Raw genomic sequence first — 14,736 nt, forward strand, 5'->3', positions numbered from 1 at the left:
TGTGCTACACATGTGATTACCCAATAATGAATTAAGCAATTTGAATTATTAATAGATATAGACCTGCATGGAGCCAAGTTATCCACTGAGTGATGCTATCAAAACAGCACGCATTGACAGAAAAGTGTACGGTGTGTTATCTATTCAAACCTTCTTAGCTTCATAAGAGGATGCAATAAACATTTGACCAGAAGAGCTGGCACCATTAACAAAGAGATGAAAGCATAAAGATGCCCCAAAACATTAGATAAGGAATGTGTTTATTTTCTGCATCTCACCAGTTGAAAACAGATAATTCAAAATCAAATGGTAAAACTGTAAATCCTAAGAGGTTTGGTCGGAGTGGTTTAGGAAGTATCATGAAAACATCAACTGCTTCCAGGTGGGACTTGCAGATCAGATTATTAGAGAATCACGTGCACATTTGAAATTATAAATAAATAACCAGTCTACTTACAGCAACTTCCACATCACATTCAGTTATCAAGTTAGATTTTGTCAAATATAGGCTGGGATAATACGGGTCCCACAAAATTGACACCTGTCAGGCAGTGCAGGACTACTCAGGTCAACTTTTTGAGGCTGACCTTTTTCTCACTCCCCTGTCCAAGTCTGCTCAACACAAATCCCTTCTGCACACATTCTGTGTTTTCTTTTAGCAGTTATGAAAGGATAAAAATTGTACACAAAAAGAGCCAAAAGGTTCTATCTTTCAGACCTGAAAGTTGGTTTTATCCAAAAGCCAATCGGTCACCATTAACCTCACCAGGAAGGAATTTCTAAGTATGGCTTTAAGTCAGCTGGATGGTGAGAGGAGTGAGATCAGGGTGTACTGGCAGATATTAGGAAAAAGCTGTACAACTGCTCAATCCTCAAGGAGCATGCTTCCTTCAGGAGAAGCTGGAAAAGATGCACCCCAACATGTTAAATAACCAATGTTAATGCACGGTCCACAAAATGTTTCCAGGAACTGATTGTTTGAATTGGTGACAGTGTCACAATTCCAGTTTTAAGACACAATTTCACTGCAAAAACAGTGTTTACAGATGGTGCGAGTATTCAGTTATCAGAGTGCACAAAAAAAGGACTTCACTGCACAAAGGTAACGTCATAGAAATTAGGAATGAACAAAACAAAGCTCTACAATTAACAAAATCCATTTATGTCAAATAGGTACAACATGATTATATTTATTTGAAACTGCAGGGCTTGAAATAATCTTCTGCAATAACCCAATATTGGGTCCCACTAGGGTGAAAGTATCTAAGCAGGGTCGCAGGTTATTTCATAGTTCCTGAAAGTAAAACTTTACAATCCAGTTGCAAAATGCTATATCAGTGTTTTAACCTGTTGATTTGGGGTTTGTAAAATGTTGGGTCTGGGGAATGGTAACTGCTCAGATTAAGGACTTTCACCAAGCAATAATTAAATAACATCCAACTATTCAATCCAAGGTGATAATTTGCAAGTTCTGAAACTACTCCAGGGTGATGCCGTATGTTTCCTAACAGATGTTATTTTGAAAAAACTAACACCATGCAAAACAGCCACCTTCACTCTTTACCTAAGTAATGTCATGGTGGCTCCTTCGCCTAAACTATGATTCACTTTAAATCTTTTATATTTGATTGTTTACCACACAATTTTAATGAAATAGGGACAATCTCACTAAATATTATTCCTAATTTTACTCCATTGGTTTTACTAATTACTGTTGCATAGCATAGTGCTCATGAGTTCTGGAAGTTAAAAAAAAACATTTATTTCAAGCTCTGAGATATTTAGTTTTTGTCAGGGAGGAGCATTCTTCCCTTTGTTCCAGTTACCAGTCTTTTTTTTCTACACAACTCTCTCTAGTTAGGACAGAAACTATAACACATTCTAATGTAGAAGGTTCTGCAGCATTGCTGTGGCATAGGTGGGCCTGGCCTGCTTGCTCTCGATTGCGTTGCGCAGATACGTGACTCCACCACAGCGCTCCCACACCTCTTCAAACTGCCGCGGCAGGATCTCAGCTCCACGCTTTCGAGTGAGGCCCGTCTCATCCAGGTTTAGCTCACACATCTCCATATCATCCTTACCTAAAATAGAAATCAGAAGACATCAAGTAAGTCAGCAGGAAAGGAATAAAGCCTTTCCCTCTACTACAGGGATGTCAGATGCTGACAGTAAATATTAAGAACAGTAACGCACAAGGCTCTCGAGGCCTTGAACATATTATCATTTGACAATAAATCACCATATGCAAAAGCCTCTCCATTGGCCAAGCGCCAGCATCTCAATAAAGTAGCCAGGGATAATCATCTTACATCTAGTGTTTAATAGTGAACCCTGACCTTGTATCAGGCCTCCATGTGGGAGAATATCTGGGCAATAATGATCATAAGATTCAATTGGTTGGGGCAACTAAAGGCATTGAAAACAAGAGGTTAGTTTGCTAACCTGACTGGATGATGATGACACTAGCAGAATTGGAAAGCTTCTGAAGGATATTAAAAAATGTGGAAAATAGACATGTACTGAAAGTTAAAAGGTACAGTAACGCTCCATTTTAAGTAATTTTGCTTTAACATTGGTCAGTAAATGATGCCCACCTTTGCGTTTAGCACTGCAACTTTGGTTTTAAAGTCACTTCAAGCCAAATCTGACACTGGGCCATGTGATCAGATTGGTTCCATTTTGGAGCAGTTACTACCACTCTATGACCCCCCCCTCTTGCTGCCAACCCTCCAGTTCACTGTCACTGCCACTCCCTGACCGTTCCTCCAGCTTAACTCTTGCAAGTCCAAGTTGCTATTCCAGATTCTCACCACTCATCTCCAGGGCCCTCGCTATGATGAGAGTTCAGGAGCGGAAAGTGTGAATGAGAGAGGTGAGGAACAGGAGGTTTGGCAAGAGGAAGAGTTCAGTGACTCTGAGGGTCATGGAACGGCAAAAGCTATGATCTGCGGAGGATCCCCAGTGACAGGGAGGATCAGGAAGCAACAGACACTGTGAACCAGAGGGTCAGCAGACAGAGGGAGGGTCAGGGAGTGCAAGCTGGGGAGTTTAAGGTAGGAAGGGTTCACAGCAATAAGGAGGGTTAGGGAGTGGGATGTGTGGCAGGTGGGAGGTTTGACAAAGGTTCATCCAGACTCGAAATGTTAGCTCTATTCTCTCTCCACAGATGCTGTCAGACCTGCTGAGATTTTCCAGCATTTTCTGTTTTGATTTCAGATTCCAGCATCCACAGTAATTTGCTTTTATCTTGATGGTTTTATGGGCTTCATTAGACTTCCAGTTCCAGATTGTTTTGAATCCAAATTTCAAATCCCAATTTAAAGCAGGAATTTCTGGAGCTGGGCTGGAAGCTGAGAGCCAAGACGAAACATGTGGTCATCTCTGGTACGTTGCCGGTACCACGTGATAGCGAGTTGAGGAACAGGGAGAGAGTGCAGTTAAATATGTGGTTGCAGGGATGGTGTAGGAGGGAGGGTTTCAGATACGTGGATAATTGGAACACGTTCTGGGGAAGGTGGGACCTGTACAAACAGGACGGGGTGCACCTGAACCAGAGGGGCACCAATATCCTCGGAGGGAAATTTGTTACGGCTCTTCAGGGGGGTTTAAACTAATTTGTCAGGGGAGTGGGAAAGGGAGTTGTAGTCCAGAAGTCAGTGAGGGTGGTGAGGTATTGGGGAAGGTATCAGGGTCAAGGGTGGGTACTGGTAGACAGGAAGGTGGGTTGAAGTGTGTCTACTTCAATGCAAGGAGCATCCGGAACAAGGTAGATGAACTTGGGGCGTGGATTGGTACTTGGGACTACGATGTTGTGGCCATTACGGAGACGTGGGTAGAACAAGGACAGGAATGGTTGTTGGACGTTCCGGGGTATAGATGTTTCACTAAGTGTAGGGAAGCTGGTAAAAGAGGTGGAGGAGTGGCATTGTTAATCAAGGATAGTTTAACGGCTGCGGAAAGGCACTTCGTGGGGGATCTGCACACTGAGGTAATATGGGCTGAAGTTAGAAATAGGAAAGGAGCGGTCACGTTGCTAGGAGTTTACTATAGGCCCCCAAATAGTAATAGAGATGTGGAGGAAGAAATTGCTAAGCAGATTATGGATATGTGTGGGGGTCACAGGGTAGTTGTCATGGGGGACTTTAACTTTCCAAATATTGATTGGAACCTTTGTAGGTCAAATAGTTTGGATGGGGCAGTTTTTGTGCAGTGTGTGCGGGAGGGTTTCCTGACGCAATATGTGGATGGGCCGACTAGAGGTGAGGCCACATTGGATTTGGTACTGGGAAATGAACCGGGCCAAGTGTTAGATTTGGTTGTGGGAGAGCAATTTGGAGATAGTGACCACAATTCGGTGTCTTTTGTTATTGCAATGGAGAGGGATAGGGCCGTACGGCAGGGCAAGGTTTACAATTGGGGGAGGGGTAATTATGATGCGATTAGGCAAGAATTAGGGGGCATAAGTTGGGAACAGAAACTGTCAGAGAAAGGAACTAATGAAAAGTGGAACTTTTTCAAGGAACAAATACTGGATGTCCTTGATAGGTATGTTCCTGTCAGGCAGGGAGGAAATGGCCGAGTGAGGGAACCATGGTTCACAAAAGAGGTGGAATGTCTTGTGAAAAGGAAGAGGGAAGCTTATGTAGGGATGAGGAAACAAGGTTCAGATGGCTCGATTGAGGGTTACACGTTAGCAAGGAATGAGCTGAAAAAGGGGCTTAGGAGAGGACATGAGAAGTCCTTGGCGGGTCGGATCAAGGAAAACCCCAAGGCTTTTTACTCTTATGTGAGGAATAAAAGAATGACCAGGGTGAGGTTAGGGCCGGTCAAGGACAGTAGTGGGAACTTGTGTATGGAGTCAGTAGAGATAGGCGAGGTGATGAATGAATACTTTTCTTCAGTGTTCACCAAGGAGAGGGGCCATGTTTTTGAGGAAGAGAAGGTGTTACAGGCTAATAGGCTGGAGGAAATAGATGTTCGGAGGGAGGATGTCTTGGCAGTTTTGAATAAACTGAAGGTCGATAAGTCCCCTGGGCCTGATGAAATGTATCCTAGGATTCTGTGGGAGGCAAGGGATGAGATTGCAGAGCCTTTGGCGTTGATCTTTGGGTCCTCGCTGTCCACGGGGATGGTGCCAGAGGACTGGAGAATGGCGAATGTTGTTCCTCTGTTTAAGAAAGGGAATAGAAATGACCCTGGTAATTATAGACCGGTTAGTCTTACTTCGGTGGTTGGTAAATTGATGGAAAGGGTCCTTAGGGATGGGATTTACGACCATTTAGAAAGATGCGGATTAATCCGAGATAGTCAGCACGCATTCGTGAAGGGCAAGTCGTGCCTCACAAATTTGATAGAATTTTTTGAGGAGGTAACTAAGTGTGTTGATGAAGGTAGGGCAGTTGATGTCATATAGATGGATTTTAGTAAGGCGTTTGATAAGGTCCCCCATGGTCGGCTTATGATGAAAGTGAGGAGGTGTGGGATAGAGGGAAAGTTGGCCGATTGGATAGGTAACTGGCTGTCTGACCGAAGACAGAGGGTGGTGGTCGATGGAAAATTTTCGGATTGGAGGCAGGTTGCTAGCGGTGTGCTGCAGGGATCAGTGCTTGGTCCTCTGCTCTTTGTGATTTTTATTAATGACTTAGAGGAGGGGGCTGAAGGGTGGATCAGTAAATTTGCTGATGACACCAAGATTAGTGGAGTAGTGGATGAGGTGGAGGGGTGTTGTAGGCTGCAAAGAGACATAGATAGGATGCAAAGCTGGGCTGAAAAATGGCAAATGGAGTTTAACCCTGATAAATGTGAGGTGATTCATTTTGGTAGGACAAATTTAAATGTGGATTACAGGGTCAAAGGTAGGGTTCTGAAGACTGTGGAGGAACAGAGAGATCTTGGGGTCCATATCCACAGATCTCTAAAGGTTGCCAGTCAAGTGGATAGAGCTGTGAAGAAGGCCTATAGTGTGTTAGCTTTTATTAACAGGGGGTTGGAGTTTAAGAGCCGTGGGGTTATGCTGCAACTGTACAGGACCTTGGTGAGACCACATTTGGAATATTGTGTGCAGTTCTGGTCACCTCACTATAAGAAGGATGTGGAAGCGCTGGAAAGAGTGCAGAGGAGATTTACCAGGATGCTGCCTGGTTTGGAGGGTAGGTCATATGAGGAAAGGTTGAGGGAGCTAGGGCTGTTCTCTCTGGAGCGGAGGAGGCTGAGGGGAGACTTAATAGAGGTGTATAAAATGATGAAGGGGATAGATAGAGTGAACGTTCAAAGACTATTTCCTCGGGTGGATGGAGCTATTACAAGGGGGCATAACTATAGGGTTCGTGGTGGGAGATACAGGACGGATATCAGAGGTAGGTTCTTTACGCAAAGAGTGGTTGGGGTGTGGAATGGACTGCCTGCAGTGATAGTGGAGTCAGACACTTTAGAAACATTTAAGCGGTTATTGGATAGGCACATGGAGCACACCAGGATGATAGGGAGTGGGATAGCTTGATCTTGGTTTCAGATAAAGCTCGGCACAACATCGTGGGCCGAAGGGCCTGTTCTGTGCTGTACTGTTCTATGTTCTATCTGCCATGGTGGAATTCGAACCCAGGTCCCCAGAGCACTTCTCTGGTCTCTGGAATTCTAGTCCAGTGAAAATACCGCTCTGCCATAAACTTCAATATGTCAAATGGATTAGTGATGAGGTTTCACCATGAAAAGATCAAAGGCGTGCAATACATAATGCTCATGCACATAACTCTCAGAAGAACACAGCAGGAAGTGTTAACAGGAGGTGCACCTACCAGCTACCAGTAGTATAGGCGCTTTGTCTGGGTGGAGTTCCATTTGACGTGCAATCCATGGTCCATCAAAATGGGCGTACCACCAGCCTTTTTTCTTGTTCTGGGGGTCCTTGTACTGGTCAGCCGGGCGAATGAATGGGATGCGGAAATAGCGCTGTGCCCGATTCTGAGCAATCTCCTGCTGTCTAGCCTGTAACTGCGGGGGGTTCTGCTGAGCTATTGCAAATCAATAAGAATCTTTCATGAGGATATGAATCAGACATAGCTTTCAGAATTAAACAGGCAGCTGTAACCAAGTGAGCAGAATCTTCAATAATGTAGTCGTCAGGCTTCCCTGCCTTCACAAACAATACCAAATGCATGCTTTTCAAAAGTTAAATTAACATATTTTTTATAGTGTCTGCATGGCAAAACTGTCCCAAACTGCTTTACAGAAAAGAGTGGACCAACAACAGGTATGAAAACCAGTCATTTTCTATATGAAAAGTTAACACAATAAATAAAATTCCACTTCCTATTCTTTTCATGATCTTCCAAAGTCAAAGTTTTCCAGTCAATTAATTTATTTCAAAGTGCAGTCACTGCTGTAGTGTGGGAAACACCAAGTGACAATTTTACAGGGTGGCACGGTGATACAGTGGTTAGCACTGCTGCCCCTCAGCTCCAGGGACCTGGGTTCAATTCCAGCCTTGGTCACTGTGTGTGTGGAGTTTGCATGCTCTCCACATGTCTGCGTGGATGTCCTCCGGGTGCTCAGATTTCCTCCCACAGTCCAAAGATGTGCAGGTTAGGTTGATTGGCCATGCTAAATTGTCCCTTAGTGCCAGGGGGACCAGAAGGGTAAATACATGGGGTTAAGGGGGTAGGGCCTGGGTGGGATTGTGCTTGGAGCAGACTCGATGGGCCGACTGGGCTCCTTCTGCAATGCAGGGATTCGATGATTTACACCCGACAAACAACAATGAGCAGATATTTGTTCTCTCTTTAAAGTGATATTTATTGAGAAATAAATGTTGGCCAGGGGACTGGGGAAAACTTCCCTGATCCAGATCCAAAGTAGGAACAAGAACGGGGAGAATGGGAAGCAAAGAGATTGGGAAATCCAAAAACGGACAGGGTCACGTCCGGAAGATATACAAACTAATAATCAAAAAGCCACATGTGCTAACATAACCTGCATACTGATAAATTCAGATCTCTTACCACTATCGTTTGTTCTGTTACTCTAAATCACAGACCACAATCAGTAAAGATAAGCAACAACACCACCTCCACGATCATCCTCAACACCAGTGCCCCACAAGGCTGTGTTCTCAGCCCCCTACTATACTCTTCACACACCTATGACTGAGACACCAAATTCCCCTCCAATTCGATTTTCAAGTTTGCTGACGACACCACCGTAGTGGGTTGGATCTCAAACAATGACGAGACAGAGTACAGGAATGAGATACAGAATCTGGTGAACTGGTACGGCAACAATAACCTCTCCCTCAATGTCAACAAAACGAAGGAGGTTGTCATCGACTTTAGGAAGCGTAAAGGAGAACATGCCCCTGTCTACATCAATGGGGACGAAGTAGAAAGGGTTGAGAGCTTCAAGTTTTTAGATGTCCAGATCACCAACAACCTGTCTTGGTCCCCCCATGCCGACACTATAGTTAAGAAAGCCCACCAATGCCTCTACTTTCTCAGAAGACTAAGGAAATTTGGCATGTCAGCTACGATTCTCACCAACTTTTACAGATGCACCATAGAAAGCATTCTTTCTGGTTGTATGGCTCCTGCTCTGCCCAAGACAGCAAGGTCGTGAATGTAGCCCAATCCATCACGCAAACCTCCCATCCATTGACTCTGTCTACACTTCCCGCTGCCTTAGCAAAGCAGCCAGCATAATTAAGGCCCCCGCGCACCCCAGACGTTCTCTCTTCCACCTTTTTCCTTCGGGAAGAAGATGCAAAAGTCTGAGGACAGTACCAGCCGACTCGAGAACAGCTTCTTCCCTGCTGCTGTCAGACTTTTGAATGGACTTAGCTCGCATTAAATCGATCTTTCTTTACACCCTAGCTATGACTGTAACACTACATTCTGCACTCTCTCATTTCCTGCTCTATGAACGGTATGCTTTGTCTGTATAGTGTGCAAGAAACAATACTTTTCACTGTATGTTAATACATGGGACAATAATAAATCAATTCAAAAATCTTGTTCCTACCATAATCAGTGATTGATTTGGGAGCACGTTGGTCTGCTTCAGCGTTACGCTTTTTGTTCCTGGATTTCCAGGCATGGTAAACTTTCAGTCGCCGATGGAACTCCTCCCTGCAGGCTGCCAGCAGTTCAATATCTGCAGTAATACAACACAACTGAGTAGAGTAGAGTAGAGTAGAGTCAGCTTCTTCTAGGAAGGACTCAGGACCTGTGTCTTCAGTGAATCCCTCATTCTTCAAGGAAGATTTCTCTTGTTAGTCATTTCCAGAAGGCGTAATAATCAAAGAGAAATTTTCCCAAAAATGAGGAGGCTGATCGCACTTGCCTAACCTAATCACATTGCGTAAATAAAATTTCACGATTACTGCCCATCCTCTCAGGCAGGAACACTTTGTGACTGTGATTTAGGAGAAAACATTTACAGAAAGTAGATTAAATAAGCAATAGCTGAGACACTGCCACAGTTATGGATATCAACGCAAGTTATTCCTCCTACACCCACCCACCCCCCCGCCCCTCCCAATTATTCTTCCTCTTCTCATGACATCCACACATGCCTCAACAATGTTGGCTGCCCTCTGTCACTTTGTCCAAGTCTCTATTCTTTATTTACAAACTCAGGTGTTAGAAGTTGGAAATCTGTTTAGTCCCAGCTGGGCCTCACCATGTGCTCACTGATAATCACATTCACACATTTTCCAGGGGATTATATCAGGCGCAGAAAACTTCTCTTTTTTTGCTTTATTCTTTCATGGGACGTGGGTATCACCGACTGGGCCAGCATTTGTTGCCCATCCCTAATTGCCCTTCAACTGTGGCCATTTCGGGGCAGTTAAGAGTTGCTGTGGGTCTGGAGACGTATGTAGGCCTGACCAGGTAAGGGTGGCAGATTTCTATTGTGAAAGAGGTGCATTTTTACAATTGATGATAGCTGTCACGGTTACCGTTACTGAGATATATTCCAGATTTATTAATAGAATTAAAATTTCACCAGCAGCCACGGCTGAATCTGAACTCATGTCTTCAGAGCCTTAGCCTGGGCCTCTAGATTACTAATCCAGTGATATTACCACTATGCCACCATTTCCCCCAGTTTATGTTCCATAGACCGGACAGATAATGCTAATTATAACAGCCTTAAAGTAGACAAACTTTCCAGCAGTATCAGACAGAAATACACCGACAGACAACGAATGAGGGATTAATAGGGATGCCTAAAAATTTGATCAAATAAATGAGTCTTAAAGGGCGAAAGGGAGATGGTGAGGTGCAGCAGCTTAGGGATGAAATCTCAGCACATACGACCTAGATAGTTGAAGGCACAATTGCTAACGGTGGGGCAAAACAAGGTACGTGGGATGCACCAGTGGTCAGATATGGAAAGTTTGGGGGTTGGTAATTTGCAGAACTGGACAGGGTTACAACAAGATGGAGGGCACGGCCATGAAGGAATGCAAACACAACAAGGCTTCTAACACAAAAACTGAAAATATTCATCAGGCCTGGCAGCATATGTGGAGAGAGATACTATCAGACCAGCTGAACATTTCCAGCATTTTCTGCTTTTATTTTAGAGAAGAATTTTAAATTTGAGACAATGAGGAATTGGGAAACCACATAGAGCAGTGAGAGGGGTGGTGGGTGAGTGGGACTTGGTGCGAGATATACAGAAAGTGGGGAATAAGATACTAGCCTGGAGAGCATAGCAATAGTTGAAACTTGAGGGAATAAAATACAGATGAGGACATAAGCCTCGGATAAAATGCAGCCGTGGTTGAAGTGAGTGATGTTATCGGAAGGAGGTGACTTATTTAATGAAGAGGGAATTTCAGTTTGGATGCCGAGATTGTGAACAGTATAGTTCAGCATGAGAATAGAGTGTGGAGGGAACAGAATCAGCAGCGAGTGCACTGAGAGAGAGGAGCCAGGCCTCAGTTCTCCCAATGAAACTGAAGCTCATCCAAGATTGCACGTATGAATCTGATAGAGCAGAAACCGTGGAGGTGGTCAGAAAAATGGGTGGAAGTGGCTGTCAACAGACCTGTGGAACTTAATCCCATGTAGAATCATAGAAGAATCATAGAATCCCTACAGTACAGAAACAGTACTGTTGGGGGGGACAGCCCGTCTGGGGGAAGCAGCAGTGGCCGTGTCTCCGGGGTGGAGTCCGGCCCTGTAACTCAGAGGGCTAAAGAAAAGAGGAGGAAGGCAGTATTAATCGGGGACAGTCAGGGGGACGGACAGGCGATTTTGCGGGGGCAGGCGGGAGTCTCGCATGGTGGTCTGCCTCCCTGGGGCTGGGATCCAGGATGTCGCTGGGCGAGTCCCAGAAATCCTGAGGTGGGAGGGAGAGGAGCCGGAGGTAGCTGTACATATTGGTACCGCTGATGTGGGTAGGAAGGGGGAAGGGGTCATGAAAAGAGAGTATAGGGAATTAGGGAGACAGCTGAGAAAGAGGAAAGCAAAGGTAGTAATCTCAGGATTGCTGCCGGTGCCACGGGAGGGTGAGGGCAGGAATGGAGTGAGGTGGAGGATGAATATGTGGCTGAGGGACTGGTGCAGGGGGCAGGGATTCAGGTTCCTGGACCATTGGGACCTCTTCAGAAACAAATGTGACCTGTACACAAAAAACAGGTGGCACTTGAATCCCAGGAGGACCAATATCCTGGCAGGAAGGTTGGCTAAGGCTACTGGGGAGAGTTTAAACTAGATAGGTTGGGGGGAGGGGATCAAAATGAGGTGACAGAGTGAGGAAGGTAGCTCGCAAACAGAGAAGGGTTATAGGCAGTGCAAGAGGGCGGATGGACAGGGAATAGAGAAGGGGAGAACTCAGACCAAAGGATTGAGATTTGTTTACTTTAATGTTAGGAGTATAGTGAATAAAGGGGATGAGCTCAGAGCGTGGATCGATGCCTGGAAGTATGATATGGTGGCCATTACGGAGACTTGGATGTCTCAGGGACAGGACTGGATACTCCAGGTGCTGGGATTCAGATGTTTCAGGAAGGACAGAGAGGGAGGCAAGAGAGGGGGTGGAGTGGCACTGCTGATCAGGGATAGTGTCACAGCTGTAGAGAAGGTGTGTGCTGTGGAGGGATTGTCCACCGAGTCTCTGTGGGTGGAAGTTCGGAGTGGGAAGGGGCTGGTCACTTTGCTGGGAGTTTTCTATAGGCTGCCCAATAGTAACAGGGAGGTGGAGGAGCAGATAGGGAAACAGATCCTGGAGAGATGCAGTAATAGCAGAGTTGTTGTGATGGGAGACTTTAATTTCCCAAACATAGATTGGAATATCCCTAGGGTAAGGGGATTGGATGGGGACGGGTTCGTTAGGTGTGTTCAGGGGGGTTTCCTGACACAGCATGTGGACAAGCCTACAAGAGGAGAGGCTGCACTTGATCTGATACTGACCAAGGAACCTGGACAGGTGTCAGATCTCTCAGTGGGAGAGCATCTTGGGGATAGCGATCATAACTCTATCTCCTTTAGGCTTGCATTGGAAAAAGAGAGGATCAGGCAAGCGAGGAAAGTGTTTATATGGAGTCAGGGGAAATATGAAGACATTAGACAGCAAATTAGAGGAGTAAATTGGAAGGAGGTATTCTCGTGGAAATGTACTAAAGAGAGGTGACAGTTTTTCAAGGAATGTCTGTCTAGAGTTCTACAGGACAATGTTCCGAGCAGACAGGGAGGTGTTGGTCGGTTAAAGGAACCGTGGTGCACGAAAGCCGTGCGGGACCGAGTCGAGAAGAAAAGGAAAGCGTACAAAAGGTTCAGAGAGCTTGGCGAAGATAGGGATTTAGAAGAGTATACGGCTTGTAGGAAGGGACTAAAGAAGGAAATTAGGAGAGCCAGAAGGGGTCACGAGAAGGCCCTGGCAGGTAGGATTAAGGAGAGCCCTAAGGCGTTCTATAAATATGTGAAGGGTAAAAGGATGAGACGTGATGGAATAGGGCCTATAAAAGGTGAAGGCGGGAAAGTCTGTACGGAACCAGTAGAAATGGCAGAGGTGCTTAATGAGTATTTTGCCTCGGTTTTCACAGAGAAGGACCTGGGTGGATGTACTGCGGGCTTGCGGTGGACTGAAAGGATCGAGTATGTGGACTTTAACAAAGAGGTTGTGCTGGAATCTTTGAATGGCATCAAGATAGATAAGTCGCCTGGTCCGGATGGGATGTACCCCAGGTTACTGTGGGAGGCGAGGGAGGAGATTGCAGAGCCTCTGGCGATGATCTTTGCGTCGTCGATGGAGACGGGAGAGGTGCCGGAGGATTGGAGGATTGCGGATGTGGTTCCTATTTTCAAGGGGAATAGGGATAGCCCAGGTAATTACCGACCGGTGAGTCTAACCTCAGTGGTTGGTAAACTGATGGAGAAGATCCTGAGGGACAGGATATATGAGCATTTAGAGAGGTTTAGTATGCTCAAGAATACTCAGCATGGCTTTGTCAAGGGCAGATCGTGCCTTACGAGCCTGGTGGAGTTCTTCAAAAATGTGACTAAACACATTGACGAAGGGAAGGCGGTAGATGTGGTTTATATGGATTTTAACAAGGCGTTCGATAAGGTCCCCCATGCAAGGCTTCTAGAAAAAGTGAGAGGGCATGGGATCCAAGTGAGAGGGCATGCTGTCCGGTGGATCCAGAACTGGCTTGCCCAAAGGAAGCAGAGAGTGGGTATAGATGGGTCTTTTTCTAAATGGAGGTCGGTCACCAGTGGTGTGCCCCAGGGATCTGTTCTGGGACCCTTGCTGTTTGTCATTTTCATAAATGACCAGGATGAGGAAGCGGAGGGATGGGTTGGTAAGTTTGCCGACGACACGAAGGTTGGTGGGTTGTGGATAGTCTGGAGGGATGTCAGAGGTTACAGAGGGACACAGATAGGATGCAAGACTGGGCGGACAAGTGGCAGATGGACTTCAATCCAGATAAATGCGTCGTGGTCCATTTTGGTAGGACAAATGGGATGAAGGAGTACAATATAAAGGGAAAGACTCTTAGTACGGCAGAGGATCAGAAGGACCTTGGGGTCCGGGTCCATAGGACTCTAAAATCGGCCCCGCAGGTGGAGGAGGTGGTTAGGAAGGCGTATGGTGTGCTGGCCTTTATCAATCAAGGGGATTGAGTTTAGGAGTCCGGGGATAATGATGCAGCTATATAAGACCCTCGTCAGACCCCACGTGGAGTACTGTGCTCAGTTCTGGTCGCCTCACTATAGGAAGGATGTGGAAAAGATTGAAAGGGTGCAGGGGGGATTTACAAGGATGTTGCCAAGATTGAGTGGCATGCCTTATGAGGATAGGCTGAGGGAGCTCGGTCTTTTCTCCTTGGAGAGACGAAGGATGAGAGGAGACCTAATAGAGGTGTATAAGATGTTGAGAGGCATAGATCGGGTGGACTCTTAGAGGCTTTTTCCCAGGGTGGAAATGTCTGCTACGAGAGGACACAGGTTTAAGGTGCTGGGGGGTAGGTACAGGGGAGATGTTAGGGGTACGTTTTTCACACTGAGGGTGGTGGGCGAGTGGAATCGGCTGCCGTCAGGGGTGGTGGAGGCGAACTCAATAGGGTCTTTTAAGAGACTCCTGGATGAGTACATGGAGCTTAATAGGATGGAGGGTTATAGGTAGGTCTAGAAGGTAGGGATGTGTTCGGCACAACTTGTGGGCCGAAGGGCCTGTTTGTGCTGTAGTTTTTCTATGTTTCTAGGTTTCTACAGTGGCCATTCAGCCCATTGA

The 14,736-nt window shown here is 45.8% G+C and overlaps 1 protein-coding gene across 3 annotated transcripts in view; it reads right to left on the reverse strand.

The window, feature by feature from the left end:
- Positions 1–245: 245 nt before the first annotated feature.
- LOC144504557 (unconventional myosin-VI) overlaps positions 246–14,736 on the reverse strand; it is a 226,968-nt gene continuing 212,477 nt past the window's right edge. For all 3 annotated transcript variants that reach the window (XM_078230067.1, XM_078230065.1, XM_078230066.1), the window contains 3 exons: positions 9,010–9,141; positions 6,795–7,010; positions 246–2,081 (listed from right to left, as the gene is read on the reverse strand). In XM_078230067.1, the coding sequence (XP_078086193.1) occupies positions 1,882–2,081; positions 6,795–7,010; positions 9,010–9,141 (548 nt within the window). In that variant the 3' untranslated portion in view covers positions 246–1,881. The remainder of the gene's footprint in view (positions 2,082–6,794; positions 7,011–9,009; positions 9,142–14,736) is intronic.

This window comes from Mustelus asterias, chromosome 15 (assembly GCF_964213995.1).
Source record: "Mustelus asterias chromosome 15, sMusAst1.hap1.1, whole genome shotgun sequence".
Lineage (NCBI taxonomy): Eukaryota > Metazoa > Chordata > Chondrichthyes > Carcharhiniformes > Triakidae > Mustelus > Mustelus asterias.